General features: G+C 38.9%; 1 protein-coding gene across 3 annotated transcripts in view; it reads left to right on the forward strand.

The window, feature by feature from the left end:
* The window catches only part of LOC136885771 (gastrula zinc finger protein XlCGF57.1-like), a 712,640-nt gene extending 695,292 nt beyond the window's left edge, over window positions 1-17,348 (forward strand). For 2 of the 3 annotated variants that reach the window (XM_068230206.1, XM_068230204.1), the window contains 2 exons: window positions 4,574-4,635; window positions 15,249-17,348. In XM_068230206.1, coding sequence (XP_068086307.1) covers window positions 4,574-4,635; window positions 15,249-16,263 — 1,077 coding nt within the window. In that variant the 3' untranslated portion in view covers window positions 16,264-17,348. Of the gene's footprint in view, window positions 1-4,573; window positions 4,636-4,713; window positions 5,413-15,248 lie in introns of those variants that run through there. The other variant, XM_068230207.1, reaches the window with a different exon arrangement.
* Window positions 17,349-17,724: the final 376 nt, after the last annotated feature.

A 17,724-nucleotide genomic window follows, 5' to 3' on the forward strand; every position in this document is an offset into this window, starting at 1 on the left:
TTTAGAAACGTAGCCAATGTCGATTGCTGAAGTCCATACTTCCTCGCCACATCTACCTGTTTCATCCCGTTATCAATGTCTTTGAAAACTTCCAGTTTAGTCTCTAAGCTTATCTGCTTCTGAGTTCCAGGCATTATCCAAATCTCATTAGCCAAGTCCAAAATGTATTTATCACCTTAAAAACATTTACAGATGGAACAGATCACGTAAATAAACTTCGTACAAGCTCAACACAACACTCCTGACTGCAACTCAAGCTCAGTAATGTACAGACTACAACAGTTAACACTGTTTCAAACACAGAAGCTCTTTGACTCTTGCTACTTGCCGCTGAACACAGCTTGCCGCAGCTATTCACTACCTGCTTACTGCCAGCAAAGTTTCTAAGAATACAGCGCTGAAGGTCGAGAGGTTTAACAAACAATACGTACTGTTATGGTCAGATTCTTAGAAGCAGAAAATAGTAAGATCATCAAAACTTTGTCTTTGTTATAACAGGGTGTTACTAAAATTACTTCATCGTTCTAATGAGGGGTAATTAACATACTAAATATAGGAAATCTGCCAGGACCATATAAAATGATTGCTGTACCCGGGTTTATCGCTGTATCGGTAATCGTTCTACGGAGGTTTGACTGTATATCCATAAGTAATTTGTGTATCTTTAGTAATTTTTATAAGGTTATTCTTATGCATACCATACAGACAGCTGTAATTCCACACACACACACACACACACACACACACACACACACACACACACACACACACACACACACACACTCTCTCTCTCTCTCTCTCTCTCTCTCTGCACAATGAACAAATACACTGATTTACAAGGGATAGTTACCTGACAAGATGTTTACTGTTTCTGGTGCGGATTTTCAGGCTGATTTCAAATCTGAAAACGGTTTTGCTTTATCACGTCAGGTTTTGAAGATGCTCACAAAGTTTTATTTTTCATTGAGAATTATTTTCATTGTTTTTTGTTAATTTTCAAACAAAGCCAAACATTTTCATTTTCTCCTTATTGTCAGTGACAGTGGATATTATGGGGTAAATTCAAGAAAGCTGTGTTGCTACGTGTGCGGCTGTGTAACAAACAAATTCAACATGTGCCATGAGGTGCATTTGCACTAATCGTAGCTAAAGCCTTATTCATTAGTTCTCCATATAGCAATCATTACTCTAGTGAATCTTCTGTCTGCGAGTTGGTTTCCTTGATACAACGTTAAACATATGTAAATGGTTGATGTCGTATATCTCAAGAACGGTGGGTGATAGAGACAAATGGTTTGCATGTTTTGAATCAGTATGTTTCAGTTGTCTTATAGTGCATATTGGATGCCAAGATATCAACAGAAAGTCAGTGATATTTATATGACATGTTGTACTAGAAATAATCCATAATGCTCTGAGTCAGTTGACTGTGTGTTTAAGGGTGGACAGCTGTGAGCTTGCATTCAGGAGATAGTAGGTTCGAACCCCACTGTCTGCAGCCCTGAAGATAGTTTCCTGTGATTTTCCATTTCTACACCAGGCAGATGCTGGGGCTGTACCTATCCTGTTCCTATCCTATCATCACCATAAGACCTATCTCTGTCAGTGCAACATAAAGCCAGTTGTGAAAAAAGAAAACATAATGCTTCCTACTGAAATGCTCTGTAAGACATTTCATACATGTAGGTTAATCTTTGAGCTGTTTTTTCTGGATAATTTGCTTGATAAATCAATTCAGGATTATACAATAACTATGATTGTAATAATACCCCAGATAATAATTTAGAAACTTGTTCATTACTGATTACATGTATAGCGACTGTTTTTCAAAAGATGGTGTGTAGATGTATGTTCATGTTCCAAGTGTAAGGTAACTCACCACCTAGGAAAAATATTGGAATCCTTTCTTTTCACCTTTGTTTGTAATATAACACTGCCTTCCCATTACAGAAGTATGAAGAAGAATTTCGAGAGCAAGAGAAAGATAAGTTCTTTTAACCTGACATACGTAAATCAGCAGCCATCTGCTGACTTAGTAATTACAATCTAATTGTAATTTCTTATCCTCATACTTGTTCTGAGAGAGAGAGAGAGAGAGAGAGAGAGAGATATATATGCATTTATCTCTGCTTCCCCCCATTTGGAGGCTGCCAAAAAGACAAAGCTTACATGAAATATTGATTGACAGCTACAAGGGTCATGTAAAATATGTCTAAGTTATTTGTATACCATATTATAGCCTACCTGTTACTTAATAAAAATCATATCAATCAATAATGTTGAAACCCATGAGGAACTCCTTATGGATAAGGATATTTTAGCTAAGAGTATAAATGATTTCTTGTTATTGTTAATGAGCCTTTCAGGACTGCCAACCTTATGTCCATAATACGTTAGTTATCCAGTTTTAATTTCTTATGAAAGTTGGCAAATGTGTGAGTAATGATACCTCTTGCTTCATCAATCCTAATACTTCTATGGAGTCAGGATGATATTTATCGTATAATATGGAATTGTATGTTCATATATATCATATTTCTCATTGTGTACATCATGTGGTTGAGTAATTGATGCCTTGCTTCTAATTATGGTGTCTGTTATGAACCCTTTACCACAGCCCGGTGGTATAGCTATCATGCCATTACCAGCATGTGTCACTCGAACAAAACTCACCATACTACTGTCAGGTCAATCCGCGTTGAAAGCGAAAGGATCACCATGTGAGTTGTCTAGGCGATTTGGTTCACATAGTTGTAAGTTTGCATTCGTGAGAAGGTGGGTTTGAATCCTGATGTTGGCAGCCCTGAAGAAGGTTTGCTGTGGTTCCCCATTTTCACAAGAGACAAAGTTAAAGCCATGATCACCCCCTTCCTAATCCTATCCCTGTGCTATCCCATCATCACCATAAGACTTGTCTGTGTCAGTGTGATGTAAAACCATTAGCAAAGAGTAGCCGGAGTCTGTGTAGCCACTTTTTGCGTTACAAAGTTACCCTTTGGACTACACTATATGTGATGTATATTTTCTAGACATGCTTTGTACTTTCTTTGTTGTTGAGTGTCATGCCATTGTGATATCGGCGTGCCATCGCCTTTGATATTCGGTCTCTTCCAGTAGTGACCTATGGAACATCAACAGCAGCAATAGATCCTTTCTTGAAGCAGCTCTAGAAGAGAATATTGCCTCTTCACCTAAAACCTGAGTGTGTTTTGACTACCTCCATCATATCGGCACACTTTTGAAGCCTTTATACACTGATGAGCAATTGAATTTGCGCTGGTTGCATTTTGGCTCTGCAGTAGGTTAATTAAATTTAATAGTATAGGGATCATTTACATAGGATGAAGTGGAACCACTAGTAAATCCGTCAATGTCTCTCATCGGCGAACCATACCAGGAACTTTCCATTGGACAAAATCAACCCATCTGTTACCCTTCAGCACCCTGTTGGAGACCTGTACCTACAGTAAGACAATGTGTCAGTACTCCAAAATTGTGGCCCATTGGTTTGGTGAACACACTAAGGACATGAGGATTTTTATTTGGCCCTTGCCTGGCCCTCAAGCTCACTTGACCTCAGTCCTATAGAGCTACTCTCGGATGCCTCCGAGAGGGATGTATGCATCCTGGACCCTGCTCCAAACAATCTCCATGCATCATGATAGACTGTGCATTGGTCATGAAGCAGTATGCCTCGTCAGTTCTTCCAGTCCATGTCTCACGAAATCACCAACGTCAACAGATTGAAAGGATATGCTACACGCTTTTTACTAGGCAAGAACCTCCTAATTCAATTGATCATCATTGGTAATTAGGTTAGAGTTATTACAACTACTATTTTAATCTTGAAATATTAATTTTCCCCTTTTGTTGAAAGCACTTCTCTGCTGTATGCTTTCTTGAAAACTATGGGTAGATGCCTCAGGAGTTGCTGTGCCTTGCCCTCAAATTGGCTACTTCATGCTAACCTTATGGTGTGGCATCTCAAGAATACCCCTGCAGTGATTCACTTATTTCAAATGTCATTCTGTCAGCTTGATGGAGGAGAAAAAAAATCATCAGCTGCCAGTGCAACAACTTGCATCTAAATCTAACACTGTAAAGAATTATTTAGTTACAGAATTTCTCTACCTTTGAATTAAAAATATGAGTCTATTGCTTAGCCATATCTAAGAGTCTCTTTAGCCACTCATTATATTTCATCACTGTTCATTAAGGAGTACAACGGTATGAAATTTTGAGGTAACAATTTTTAGTCTGAATATGTTGGCTCGTTGACAAGAGCAAATCACAATACCACAACACACACGAGAGTTTTACAAATAATTTTTAAAATGATTGTATGTTTTGCCAGTATTGAACACTGTATCAATCTTTAAAATGATCAAATGTCCCAATAATTATTGTACAGGTTGGCATCCCAAATGGGTGTTGGGGTGGGCAATTTTCTTTTTGAAACTGAACGCATTTATCTATTTACATCACTGAATTTTGCTATTTGTAAATCCTATGTAAGAAGTTGTGCAAGCATTTTGTGTACCATGTTGTTGATTTACCAACTTCCATTTTTCAGGCTGATATTAACAGCAAGGGAAGTGAAGATAGTCAGGATAGGAATCGTGAAGTTCAAGCAAGGTGAGTATGAGGAATAGATATCATTTTGTTGTCCCCTTCCTTCATCTGTTTAGAATGACCATGTTAATTTTATTTCAGCTGCTTCCGGGCTTTGATCCATGCCAAGTACTCACTCTCCATTCTCCTTCTTTCTTTCATCCATGGTGTTAGGAGTCCAGATCTTCTTCTATCTTGGAACATGCTGGTGTTCATAATTTGAGGCTTGTAGGCTTCCCTTTTCCTTACTTCCATTTCCTGTTGGTCCCGTTTTCATCTCCAGACGCCAGCGCACTGTAGTTGTCATGCTCCCAAAGAACTTAACTGTCTGGTTTATTAATCTTCCAAAGCTATTTTTAAGTGTACCGGAAGAACATGTGTATTCTTCTTCAGGTGGTGTCTGAAGCTTATTCATCTTTCTGTTCCTCAGAATCTTTCTCTCCTCTAATTTCAAGTATTCACCTGCATATAAAGCTTCCAGATGGACCACTGTCACTTGGATTCTCTGTATGAACTTAGTTTGATTAGGTGTTTTATGGCAATGAAAATTGTGAGAAAACTGCAAAACAGATTTCAGTAAGTGAGCCCTCATTTTAGAGAGTATAATCAGGGGGGGTTATAATAAACAGGAGTTTTTATAGAATTTCCACCTGCACTGCATCATTTTCTTATTTCCTTCTAGTATTATAAGACCCTCCACTGCATACTGTAATGGCACCTGCTGTTATTGCTATTAGCACTATAGTGGGAGAACTGCCACCTTTAAGATGTAGCAAGTTGTTGTACTACTGAGAAATTATTACATGCTGTAGCTTGAAGATCTTTCATCACAAACTTACAGAGTTATATTAGCTATACAGAATTTAATAAATAAATGAGCACTGGGTGTTCAGAAACATGTGCACATTATTCAGAGACTGGATATACTACAACCCTGAACAACACAGGAAGTTGCTATGAACATGTGCCCTACGGTCCGTCGTCGATGAGTTTCAGGCTTTCCAAACTTTTATCACAAGTATTGGTAGCAGCCTTACCGGGCACATCCCATGTCCAATATCTGTCACCATTTTGGTATACCAGCAGGGTTTGCCACCAAGCACCTGACCACACCACATCATTGATTGTGTCAGACACATTAAAACACTCCAGGCATCTAAGGCAACCTTGTTCCATACGCTAACGAAGTACTGCCATGTCTCTAATGGCATAGCTGACTGTAAACTTAATCCATAAGACAAATTACTGCCATTCTGACTAAAAAGTAGAGAAGGCCAAGCAGAAGGAGAAGCATAGGGCATACGTCCATACAGATTTTCTCTTTTCTTTTGGGTTTGCTGTCCACACCACTCCTGCACACCCTGTATGTCTACTCTGCAGCTGCAGCTGATTCTACACTGTTACAATGTTAACCCTTTTCAATATCTTTGTAGTATTGTAAGTTGTGACACGAAGTCCTGTGCTGAAATCACTAACAGTGTCCGAAGAAGGAGCACAATTTTATCACCAAGTTAGGTCTCTTCTATGAGATAACTAAATACCTTTAAGTACGAAGAGAACCATTTGTCACGTATATTTTGTGCTAATAACTACATATGCTCTTGAAACCTGTGCACTCAACAGTATAGAGAGTAGCAGACTTCATGCTGCAGAAATGAAGTTGCTGAGGTCAATGCTACAGAAAACAAAAAGAGATAAGATCCAAAATGAAGAGATCCGTGACAATACACAAGTAAAGCTGTCGCCAAGCGAAAATGTAAGAACATCAAGACTCAAATGTTATGGCCATGTAAAAAGGATGGATCAAATGAGAACAGCAAGAAAATGGCTAAAAAATGAACTGGACGGCAAAAGACCTAGAGGCAGACCAAGAAAACAGTGGATCAGTCAAGTAAAGCAGGACATGTAAGGAAAAGGAGTGGAATGGCATGAAGTTGACAAGGAAGAAATGTACTTGGATAGACAAAGATGGAGAGTGCTCTTGTACCACACCCAAGTGACTGCAAATGGTTAAAGGATGATGATGATGATGATGACGATGAATGAAAGCCAAAATCTACTGGAACTGAAGCCATGACTGAGTTAAATCAGTCTAGTCAGGAGACAGTGAGTGCACTACCAGAGGTTTTCAGTGACTTGAAGTGCCAAGATTTTTTACCCTTCTTCAAAAATTGAAACAGCAAACTTTAGATCATGAGTGTGACACTCCACCACTGATCCACTGAGGTAGTTACCTGGGTGCAAAATAAACAGCAGCTATGATTTCCAAAAGTTAAGAACCTAGTAACTTTTTCCTTACAGCATCAACATTGGAATAACTCTGAACAACAACTCTTCTCTGGAAGTTCATAAGTTCATTCTGATAACCATAGCTTCTCACAAGAGCAACATATAATTTGAAATTAGCTGAGAGTTGTTGTAGTTCACAACATTGCCTCTCACAGTCCAACATTGCAACTATTGATCATTGTTAAAACAGTTGTAAAAATAAAAATTATGCTTTGATGGACTCTTAGATTTGTTGAGGCATTTAGGAGTACAAAATAACTAACCATGTGAAGCTGCACTTTTGCTCTATAATACAAGGCCACACCTGGATGTGGATGCAGCAGTGAATGCTGATACCAAGGCAAGTTTTCTGCAGCTGCAAAGAAGGTTGATTTGAAAAGGAGGCTGTTTTGGAATACTTTGTTAAGTACAGAACTTAACAAGTATGACTTTGAAAAGATAAATTAATTAAATATTTCCATTAAGTCATTATCAACAATTTCAACATTGGCTACCTAAAACCATGATTTGCTACACATTCAATCTTAACCAAGTATTTTGAAATTCAATGTATACTTGGTCCAAATTACCTCCAGTAAACACCCTGAAAATGGGGGTAAAGTAATTCTGTCAAGTGCAATCTATATATATATATCTACATATATGAAATAGGAGTTTTGTCTGTACATTGCTCAGAATTTAACCCTTACCCTTCATCTGTCGGGTGAGGCCCTACATTACGATATTCCCATTCCGGTCGCATGTCTGGCGATGCCCGACATGACATTTTATCACCCACCCCTCATCTGCTGTCTCTTAGCTGACAAAATACATGATGCTATACTGCACTGCCATCTTTTGCTTCATCATGGAACTTTGCAGAATCCAGATACTATTTGACAGCCAGTCAAAAATCTATTATTAGATGGCAGTGTAGCCGTCAGCCAAGACCAAATACCTACATCTTGCGTCAGCTGTCCACTCTTGCACATGAAAGCTGGAGCGATAATAAACATCGTAGCCATGTGCTCTTCTAGTCATATATAGTGTACTGTTCAATATTGCATAAGTCAGGTAACACACAAAACCACAGTATTTTTGCACCTTCCTTGTACCCTATTGAATATATCTAATAGTATTTGATGACACCTACAAGTGAACTGGCGATGGTCGGCTTGTGTACCGTAACCCAACATGTGCCTGATGTTGATGGCTGGCACAATTGTAAATCAACAGATCCCGATTTCAAGAAATCGCCGTTTACAGCAGTTTAAGCCTACAAACTACCATGAGGTATGAAACCAGAGACTGAATAAAGTTTTCAATTGCTTTTACCAATAATTTATTCTGTGAAATTATTATTATTTTTTTTTGCTAGTTGCTTTACGTTGCACCGACACAGATAGGTCTTATAGCGACGATGCGGCAGGAAAGGCCTAGGAATGGGAAGGAAATGGCCGTGGCCTTAATTAAGGTACAGCCCCAGCATTTGCCTGGTGTGAAAATGGGAGACACGGAAAACCATTTTCAAGGCTGCCGACAGTGGGATTCGAACCCACTATCTCCCGGATACGAGCTCACAGCTGTGCATTCTTAACGGCACGGCCAACTCGCCCAGTGTGAAATTATTAACCTTGGTCTGTGGTGTAGTGGTTAGTGTGATTAGCTGCCACCCGCAGAGGCCCGGGTTTGATTTCCCGGCTCTGCCTCGAAATTTGAAAAGTGGTACGAGGGCTGGAACGGGGTCCACTCAGCCTCGGGAGGTCAACTGAGTAGAAGTGGGTTCGATTCCCACCTCAGCCATCCTGGAAGTGGCTTTCCGTGGATGCCCACTTCTCCTTCAGGCAAATGCCGGGGTGGTACCTAACTTAAGGCCACGGCCACTTCCTTCCCTCGTCCTTGTCTATCCCTTCCAATCTTCACATCCCCCTGCAAGACCCTTGTTCAGCATAGCAAGTGAGGCCGCCTGGGCGAGATACTGGTCATCCTCCCCAGTTGTATCCCCTGACCCAGAGTCTGAAGCTCCAGGACACTGCCCTTGTGGTGGTAGAGGTGAGATCCCTCGCTGAGTCTGAGGGAAAAACTGATCCGGGAGGATAAATGATCTGCTGCGTCTTAACCAGAACCCCTTTTGCCGCCAATTATCAGAGTTCCTGAAGGGCCTTCACAGCTACCATAGCAGCGTCAGGGCCTTCAAAGTCCCCACTGTACTGTACTTCACCCCTACAGGGAGTCCCCTACTTCGGGTGTCCAATCTCCATAGACCAGGGGATGGAATTAATTTATTCACTCACATTTTTTGTTTACAATATCCTGCACTAATCAAATGCCCTCTAACATTTCATTTATTTTCTCTGTTGCTGTTTATTCTCTTCTTGAATATCTGTACACATTTTGGGAAAGGATGAAACACTACCCCTGGTAAAATGTTCCACACCGATTGGTTTCTTTAATAATTTCTTCTTCTTTATATTGTTTACAAAATTGTACTTATAATATCTCCTGTACTTACAAACATAGTCATCTCATATACAGCATTTGGATTACTTCAAATAATACTGTACAACTGGTATAAGATTAAAATTTACATTGCATTTATTTACTTATTTATTTTTTATCCATTTTGGAACCTAAGTAGCATAACGATCTGCTGCATCTTAACCAGAGCCCCTTTTGCCACCGCTTTTCAGTGTTCCTTAAGGGCCTTCACAGCTACCATAGCAGTGTCAGGGCCTTCAAAGTCCCCACTGTACATCACCCCTACAGGCAGTCCCCTACTTTGGCTGTCCAATCTCCATAGACCAAGGGATGGAATTAATTTATTCACAGACTTTTTTTTATTTACAATAACCTACACTAGTCTAATGCTCTCTAACATTTCATTTATTTTCTCTGTTCCTGTTTATTCTCTTCTTGAATATCTACAGATTTTGGAAAAGGATCAAACACTACCCCTGGTAAACTGTTTCACTCCTTCATGCCCTTCCCAATGAATGAAAATTTACTCCAATCACTTCTGCTAAAATTCCTTCTAATTTTATACTTGTGGTCAGTCCTGCTGATATAATTATTTTCCAACTGAAGCCTCTCATGGATTTCACCCCATGCATTTTCTCCTGTATAGGCTCTATATAATCTTATAAGACCCTTCTCGTAAAGTTTCCTACCCAAGTTCCTCTAACATTTCTGATACACTACTTTTTCTCCTGAAATCCCCTGTTACAAATCTTGCTGCTTACCTCTGCACACTATCTATTTCCTTTATTAGGTATTCTTGGCGAGGATCCCATACACGGTTTGCATATTCCCATAATGGACGAACCATACTTAAGTAACTTTTCTCTTTTAATTCTTTGTTGAATCGTTAAAGTAGCCTCATTATAACATGTAACGATCTGTATGCTTTCCCAACAATGTCATCATCATGACCCTTCCAGTGCAAATTATTTTCAAATCACACACCTAAGTATTTGCACTTGCCATCTTTTGGGATAACTACCTCATCCAAAGTATATTCAAATTCAGTTTTAAAGCTCCTGTTTGTAAATGTTGTAACAGTTGATTTTTCTCCATTAACCTTCATATTATTTTTTCAACCCATAGTTGGATACTGTCAAGGTCCCTTCGTAATTCTGAACAATACTCAATGTTAGTTATTTCTCTATAAACAATTATGTCATCCGCATACAATCTTATTTTTGATGTTATATTGGTCCCTAAATCATTTGCGTATATTAAGGAAAGTAATGGAATGATTATACTACCCTGTGCAATTTCCTTCCGAACTTTATCTTCCTGTGATACATTATTTCCTACTTTGACTTTCTGATCCTTTAAATTTAGAAATGTTCTTATCCAACGTATAACCCTTATGTCCAATCGTATTCCCTCCAATTTCGTTAATAATATTCCATGTTCCACTCTATCAAAGGCTTTGGAAAGATCTATGGCTGTGCAATGTAACTGGCCTCCTGAATCCAACTGATCTGATATGATATGTCCTGCTGAAATTCTACCAGTTGTGCCTCACAAGAAAATTTCTTTCTAAACCCATACTGGCTCCTCATGAACCAATTTTCTTCCTCATATATTCCTCTGATGTACTTGACTATTAAACTTACCATTATTTTACGAACTACACTGGTCAGGCTGATTGGTCTGTAGTTCTCCAGTTTCCTTTTATCACGCTTTCCTTTATAAATTGGTATTATTTTAGATTCCTTCCATTCCTTTGGTATTACACTTATTTATGATGTATTCAAAGATAAATTTTAAATAAGGCACTATGAACCACCCCACTACCTGCTGCTTTTCCTTGTTGAAGCAGTTGGATTTTCTGAAAATATCTTTATTTGTGAATGAGAAGCTTCTTGTTTCCCTATGTGTCTCTCCCTCTCTATCTTCTGTTACTGTTTCCAACTCCAGACAATCTTCTACTGAATCTCTGAATTCCCTACTAAATAGATTTGCTCTCTCAGTGTCTGTTTAATAGTGTTCACCCTCTTCTCCCACCATTGTAGGAATTTGGATTCCTTTTCCTTTTTGATTCGTATTATATGAATATAGCTTTTTCCATTTCTCTTTGTGGTCATTACCTTCCTGAAGTATGCCATTCATATAATTCTCTTTTGCTTCCTTTATCACTCTATTGAGTTCTCTCATTGGCTGTTTTCTTGTTTCTCTACTTTCCCTGCCGTCTTTGATTTTCCTTTTTACTATTCTACATTTTCTTTTTAATTTTCTTATAACTCTTGTATAATAAACAGGGTCTTAAGTCATTTTACCCTTCTTAACAGGTACAAATCTCTTCTCTCCTTCCCAGATGATTCCTTTAAATTTAGCCCAAAGTGTATACACATTACTCCCTTCACTATCCAACATCTGAATTGTGATTTAAGGTAAGTCCCAAATTCATCAATTTTAGTTTTTCTGTAGTTTCATGTCTTGTGTGACCCTCTTAAGCATTTTTGGTACCAGTCCTACATCCACTATTACAGCCTTCTGTTCACCTACTCTTTCAATTACCTCAGTTTTATTAACAATTTCCCATGGTTTAACCAAGAATACATCTAGCAAGTTATTGAGAGGAGTTGGTTCTTGTACTACTTGTGTAAATCCTCCCTCAAAATTAACTTATTTGCCAGTTTCTGTTCATGGGCTTCACTTGTAGCTCCATTCCATTCAATTTCAGGCAAGTTAGGTCTCCCCCAGTTATTACCATATCATTATTATTGTTTTTATGAGCATAATCTATTATTTTCTCAAATATTTCCATGTCTCTTTCCTCTCTTCCAGGCCTGTATGTTCCTATAATTCCCTCCTTCATAGTATCAGAAACTAATTTTATCCCTAATATTTCATCCCTTTCATCGGTAAACCATTCATGTGAACAATAAGTTTCCTTCACCAGAGTAAACAACCCCCTTCCCATTTTATCTCCTCAGTCTCTACGATAGACTGCATACCCTGCTGGAAATACTTCTATATTACCCACCTCTTCTCTCAACCATGATTCCTCTCCTATCACCACATCAGTCTCATAAGATTCCATCAATGTACCGAGTTTTAATTGTTTATTTACTACACTCTGACAGTTTACCAAGACGCAGAGGTGCCAACTATAATGGATTTTCCGTAATTATTACGGATTTCACCTCACAATCACGGAATTACGGCCAAAGGGGAAATTATTACGGAAAAGGTGACATTATCAGGAAAAAAATTCTATGGAAAAAAGAGGGGAAAAGGCTTGAAGGATTGAACATTTCTCCTAAATAGTTCCTTCCAATGCTTGTGAGTTGGCAATGATACTTATTCGATCATGACTTCCTTTTGCTACCCATAAGCGTTGTAAAATTCCTTGTGAATGAAGGAGCTCAGGCGTTGCTCTTATCCACTATAAATCCTTCACTAATGTTGTATTTGCTGTGTTAAGCATACCTGACATTTGACAGAAAAATTGAGAAACAAGTAAGGCCTACATTAAGCATATCTGCACTGGAATCGCTTATGGTCCAGAAGACGAAAATGTCATCATAGTGGGAAGGATGCTTCAAGAAAAACAGCTGCTGCATGAGAAACAAACTACAAGAAATCTTTTATCACAGAACTAATAGGTTGTGTGCAAAGATATTGTGTAATATAATATACTTTCAAATAGATTGCCAGAGGGAAGGGCAAAAGGGGTGTCGTTATCGAGAAGGGAGAAGCATGCTTTCGACTTGACTCGAAATTTTTCTCGGGGGCGGAGTGCGAATACTGATAATCCACTTCAAAGGTTGGCACCTCTGCGAGGGTCAATCTCAGACCTTCCTCCCTAAAACTTGACAGTTGCAATTGGGTAACTTGAAATTTCTTACTTACCTGAGTTTCATTTTCTAGTTGGCTGAGCCAGCTTGAAGCACAGCTGGCTCTTTCTACTAGTTTTCTTGGTCAGTATTGTAACTCAAGGGAGTTGCCTTTTTACAGTACATATGTTATGATTAATAAATTCTAGAACAGTATTTTCAATTTTTGTTTACCTGAATTGTTTAGATGAAGGCCATGCTTTGTGTAACAATGTCTCTCAAAACTGCTTCATTCAATTATCTGAGTATTACGAAAATATTTACAAATTTTAACCATATCTGTATTAACTTTGTCCACTTCAATGTTTGCACACAAGTCTCTAAATCAAATCATGCCTGTGGGGCACGTTCAACACAAAGATCATAGTGTGCGTCAGCTTACCTAGTGTACATTTAAGTTGAGAAATGACATTCTTAGCGTCGTTGTGAGCTATGTCATTCGTCCTGCCGATGATCACTACTGCATCACGACTTCCAAGATTTTTTGCTGCCTGCTCTGTGTTTTTCAGTACCTTCTTGATTGGAGCCCCAGAATAGATGACGGCCGACGGTGCAATATCTTCATTGTTCATTTCCTTCGTAATTGGCTGGTGCACTGTGTGGGATTTTAGGCCTAACTTTGCCGTGTCTCGTAACGGAGTTTGTGCTATACGTTTGACTGCTTCTCATACGGATAAGTCCTTGCGTATTACGTACTTCCCTCAGGGCTGAAAATCTATTTTTGGTATCAATTACGAAGTTGTCCTTACTTAACTGTACACTTTTCCTCCTAGAATCTGAAGCAACTTGACACAACGCACTAGAATTCACGGAGCCACCTGTGTTCTGAGTGTTTACCAGTACTTTCGATTCCAGTAAATGTACCTTCTCCTTTAAGATCTCATTCTCTGCTTTTAATGATTGTAAATCCTGTTGCTATAAAGCGAGAATTACAAGTACATTATCATTACTTCCATCCTCCAAGGAATGAGACGCCAGCAATTCGTTAACCATTGTAGGCCTAAGTTTGTTATCGCTATTCAAATTGCACTCGCCACAGCTCATACAGGTCGAACTATCTTCACTTCTAGCAAAACCAGCCCTACATATACGCTCAAAATGGTAACAAATTAAACACTTTTCACACAAGATGCCATTCTTCACTTGCTTCTTGTTTACACCACACTTATTCCCGATTATTTTGTAAGAGAACCGAAAGCTATCTTCACTTACATCCTTTAATGAAAATTGGTACGGTATGTGAAGTCTGGGAGTATTGCACTATGGTCTAGGCCATAAATAATTTTTCCATGCAGTATGAAATTGTAGTTTAGGGCAAGGCGCCTAAAATTTAATTTTTAAATTCCTGTTTTGTTATGCAGTGTAATAAAATCTTATTCACAACGTGTACACGACTTCATTTAGAATTCTGCATACAATGTAGAATTCCATAGCAAAATAAGGGTACACAAGTTAGTAAATAAATAAATAAATTACTTAATTAAAATGTATTTCACTAAGATTTGCGAAACTTAAGAACTCAATATTTATCATTTCTCTTATTTCTTTCAGTAAGCTTCATTGCTCTAACGTCCGACTTGTTGGCTGAATGGTCAGCGTACTGGCCTTCGGTACAGAGGGTCCCGGGTTCGATTCCCGGCCGGGTCGGGGATTTTAACATTAATTCGTTAATTCCAGTAGTCCGGGGGCTGGGTGTATGTGCTGTCCCCAACATCCCTGCAACTCACACACCACACACAACACTATCCTCCACCATAATAACATGCAGTTACCTACACATGGCAGATGCTGCCCACCCTCATCGGAGGGTCTGCCTTACAAGGGCTGCACTCAGCTAAAAATAGCCACACAAAATAATAATAATAATAATAATAATAATAATAATAATAATAATTGCTCTAACAATCTAAGATTATTAGGGGAGCAAGGGGTAGTTCAAAATTAGACGAGAGTAGTTATGCCAGTGCTATTTAAATACTACCTTTGTAATTTAACATATTCCATAATGCGCTTCTTTTCCAGTGCCGAGACATCTTCTGAGGCCTTGGATGCTGCTACACCTCCTAAGCCACCAAAGTGTCACATATGCAAAAGATATTTCATGACAATCGACCACCTTCAGGAACACAAAAAAATCCACAAAGAAGAAAAGAAGCATCTTGAATGTCCAGTGTGTCATAGAATATTTACAGACGTTTCCAACTTCAGGAGACATAAGGTCGTTCATACCGGTGAGAGGAGGCATGCCTGTAAATTTTGTGACAAAAAATTTTCCCAACGATCAAATTTAACAAAACATGAAGCAACACACAAAGTAGACCGGCCATTTTCATGTCCACATTGCACTAAAACATTTGCATGGCGTCCATACCTTAATAAACATATCCAAATTCACGACGAAAGTAGACCATACCGTTGCTCCGCTTGTGATAAGTCGTTTGCCCAAGAAGACAAACTTGCTACTCATATGTTATACCATGCTGGACACAAAGGTTACGTTTGTGAACAATGTCACAAGCACTTTGTAGATCGAACTGCGTTGCATAGACATGTCAAGACACATACACCAGATAAACCTCATTCCTGTCGCCGATGTCATAAAAACTTCTGCGACTTGGCGTCGCTTGCTAAGCATGCGGTGGTACATTTTGGTGGTAAACCCTATGCGTGTACGAAGTGTCATAAAAGCTACGCTCAGCCTCACGAGTTAAATACTCACATGATCGTACATTCAGACCGTAAAGGTTTTCCGTGTGAAATATGTGGCAAGTCCTTCTACTGGAAATCTTCACTCGCCACGCATATGGCGATACATACCGGTAATCGACCTTTTCCCTGTAGTTACTGCGATAAGCGCTTTACCCAACGCTCCAATCTCTCGGCTCACATTCTTACGCACACTGGTGAACGTCCATTCTCCTGTTCACTATGTCCCAAGAGTTTTGTCCAACGAGGTGCACTTATGAGACATTTACTTGTACATGCCCGACGCAATGAGTTCCCCGACAACAAGCAAGGGTTGAAGGGGATGGGATAAACGTCTATAACTATTCAAAAGAATAACAAGCATTGAGAGAGGATCAAAAGAAGGCAGTAGTTTTCTCGAGCTTCGGATCTGAATTGTCAGCATACATATTTTCGGTTTAGAAGCCCCCAAGTTCGATTCCCGACCTCGCAGTTGATTTTGATTTGGAATTGTTAATTTGTCCAGCACTAAGAAAAATCCATGAAAAAGAGGAAGAGAAGGAAGCAAATTTGTACTCTTATATGGTTGTTGAATATAACCACCCGCCGTGCAATATATAGAAAAAAATCCACAGGGATGTGACTTTCAAATCTCACTTGCATATTTTGATGGTATTTGAGTCACAGCCACCTTTGTGAGAAGCCAATTATTATGCCAATCCCAGACATCTTCATGTACCTCCAGTCTTGAGCCTGAAGGCTGTTTGGACTATGAAGGGCATTGTAACCTGTTGTAGAAAGGCTATTACAATGGAGGGGTATACCAGAGATACAATGGTCTAGTAGTTTACCATGATTTTCCTCATCAAGCCTGAACATTCTACTTGCTAATGGTCTGCCAAGCCCAGTGACATGTGTACACCAGCTGATCCTACGAGTGACACATCCTCACCATTTATAGGGTTACTATCATTGCTAGTTTGTTGGGTACTTTCATGTTATCTAAGGCAAAGGTCTGATGCATACAGATGAAAGGAACAAACTTGTTGTAGCCTATACTAGAAGATGCAGTCAAAAAATAAACACCACATCTCATAACAGTCTCGATAGCATTCATTCCTGCTTACTGCAGGAAATACAAGATCAGAAAAGGGACTGGTTTGTAGTGAAATGTGTACATGCAGATCACCTCCATCATAGTTGCACCTAAAAAGGAGCCGTACCTTCCCTAGGAATAAAGCCCACAAGTTGACTTTTATTTTGCTCTATATTGCCAGAGATAAAGTATCAGATACAAAACTATGCAATTGAATTTAAATCCCAATATCATGTAGGATACTTTCTGTATGCTGTAAAACATGTCTTGTGAGTGATGATATCTTTCCATTGCTCTTAGAGCCTACTGATATTGAAAGGCTGTGACAGTGTTATATTTTTTTTAATGGTTGCTCTTTCAACAATAATGAAAGAGTGTATATATATATAATATCAGTAGGCTCTAAAAGCAATGGAAAGGCTGAGACAGTGTTATATTTTTTTTAATGGTTGCTCTTTCAACAATAATGAAAGAGTATATATATATATAACAACTCTTTATTGCCCACCCTAGTTTACACCATCGGTTACAGGCAATAAAGACCGTGAAATACACCTAAACCCAAAAACAAAACAAAACAATATAAACTAACATACTATTATATATCTTGTAAAACTTCTTACTATATACACTAAAACTATTTACTATCTACTCTACTCATTTAGTGGTGACAGCACCGGCAGAATCCGTACCTTGTACTACACCACCTTGCCTAAA

This window comes from Anabrus simplex, chromosome 14, assembly GCF_040414725.1.
Source record: "Anabrus simplex isolate iqAnaSimp1 chromosome 14, ASM4041472v1, whole genome shotgun sequence".
NCBI lineage: Eukaryota > Metazoa > Arthropoda > Insecta > Orthoptera > Tettigoniidae > Anabrus > Anabrus simplex.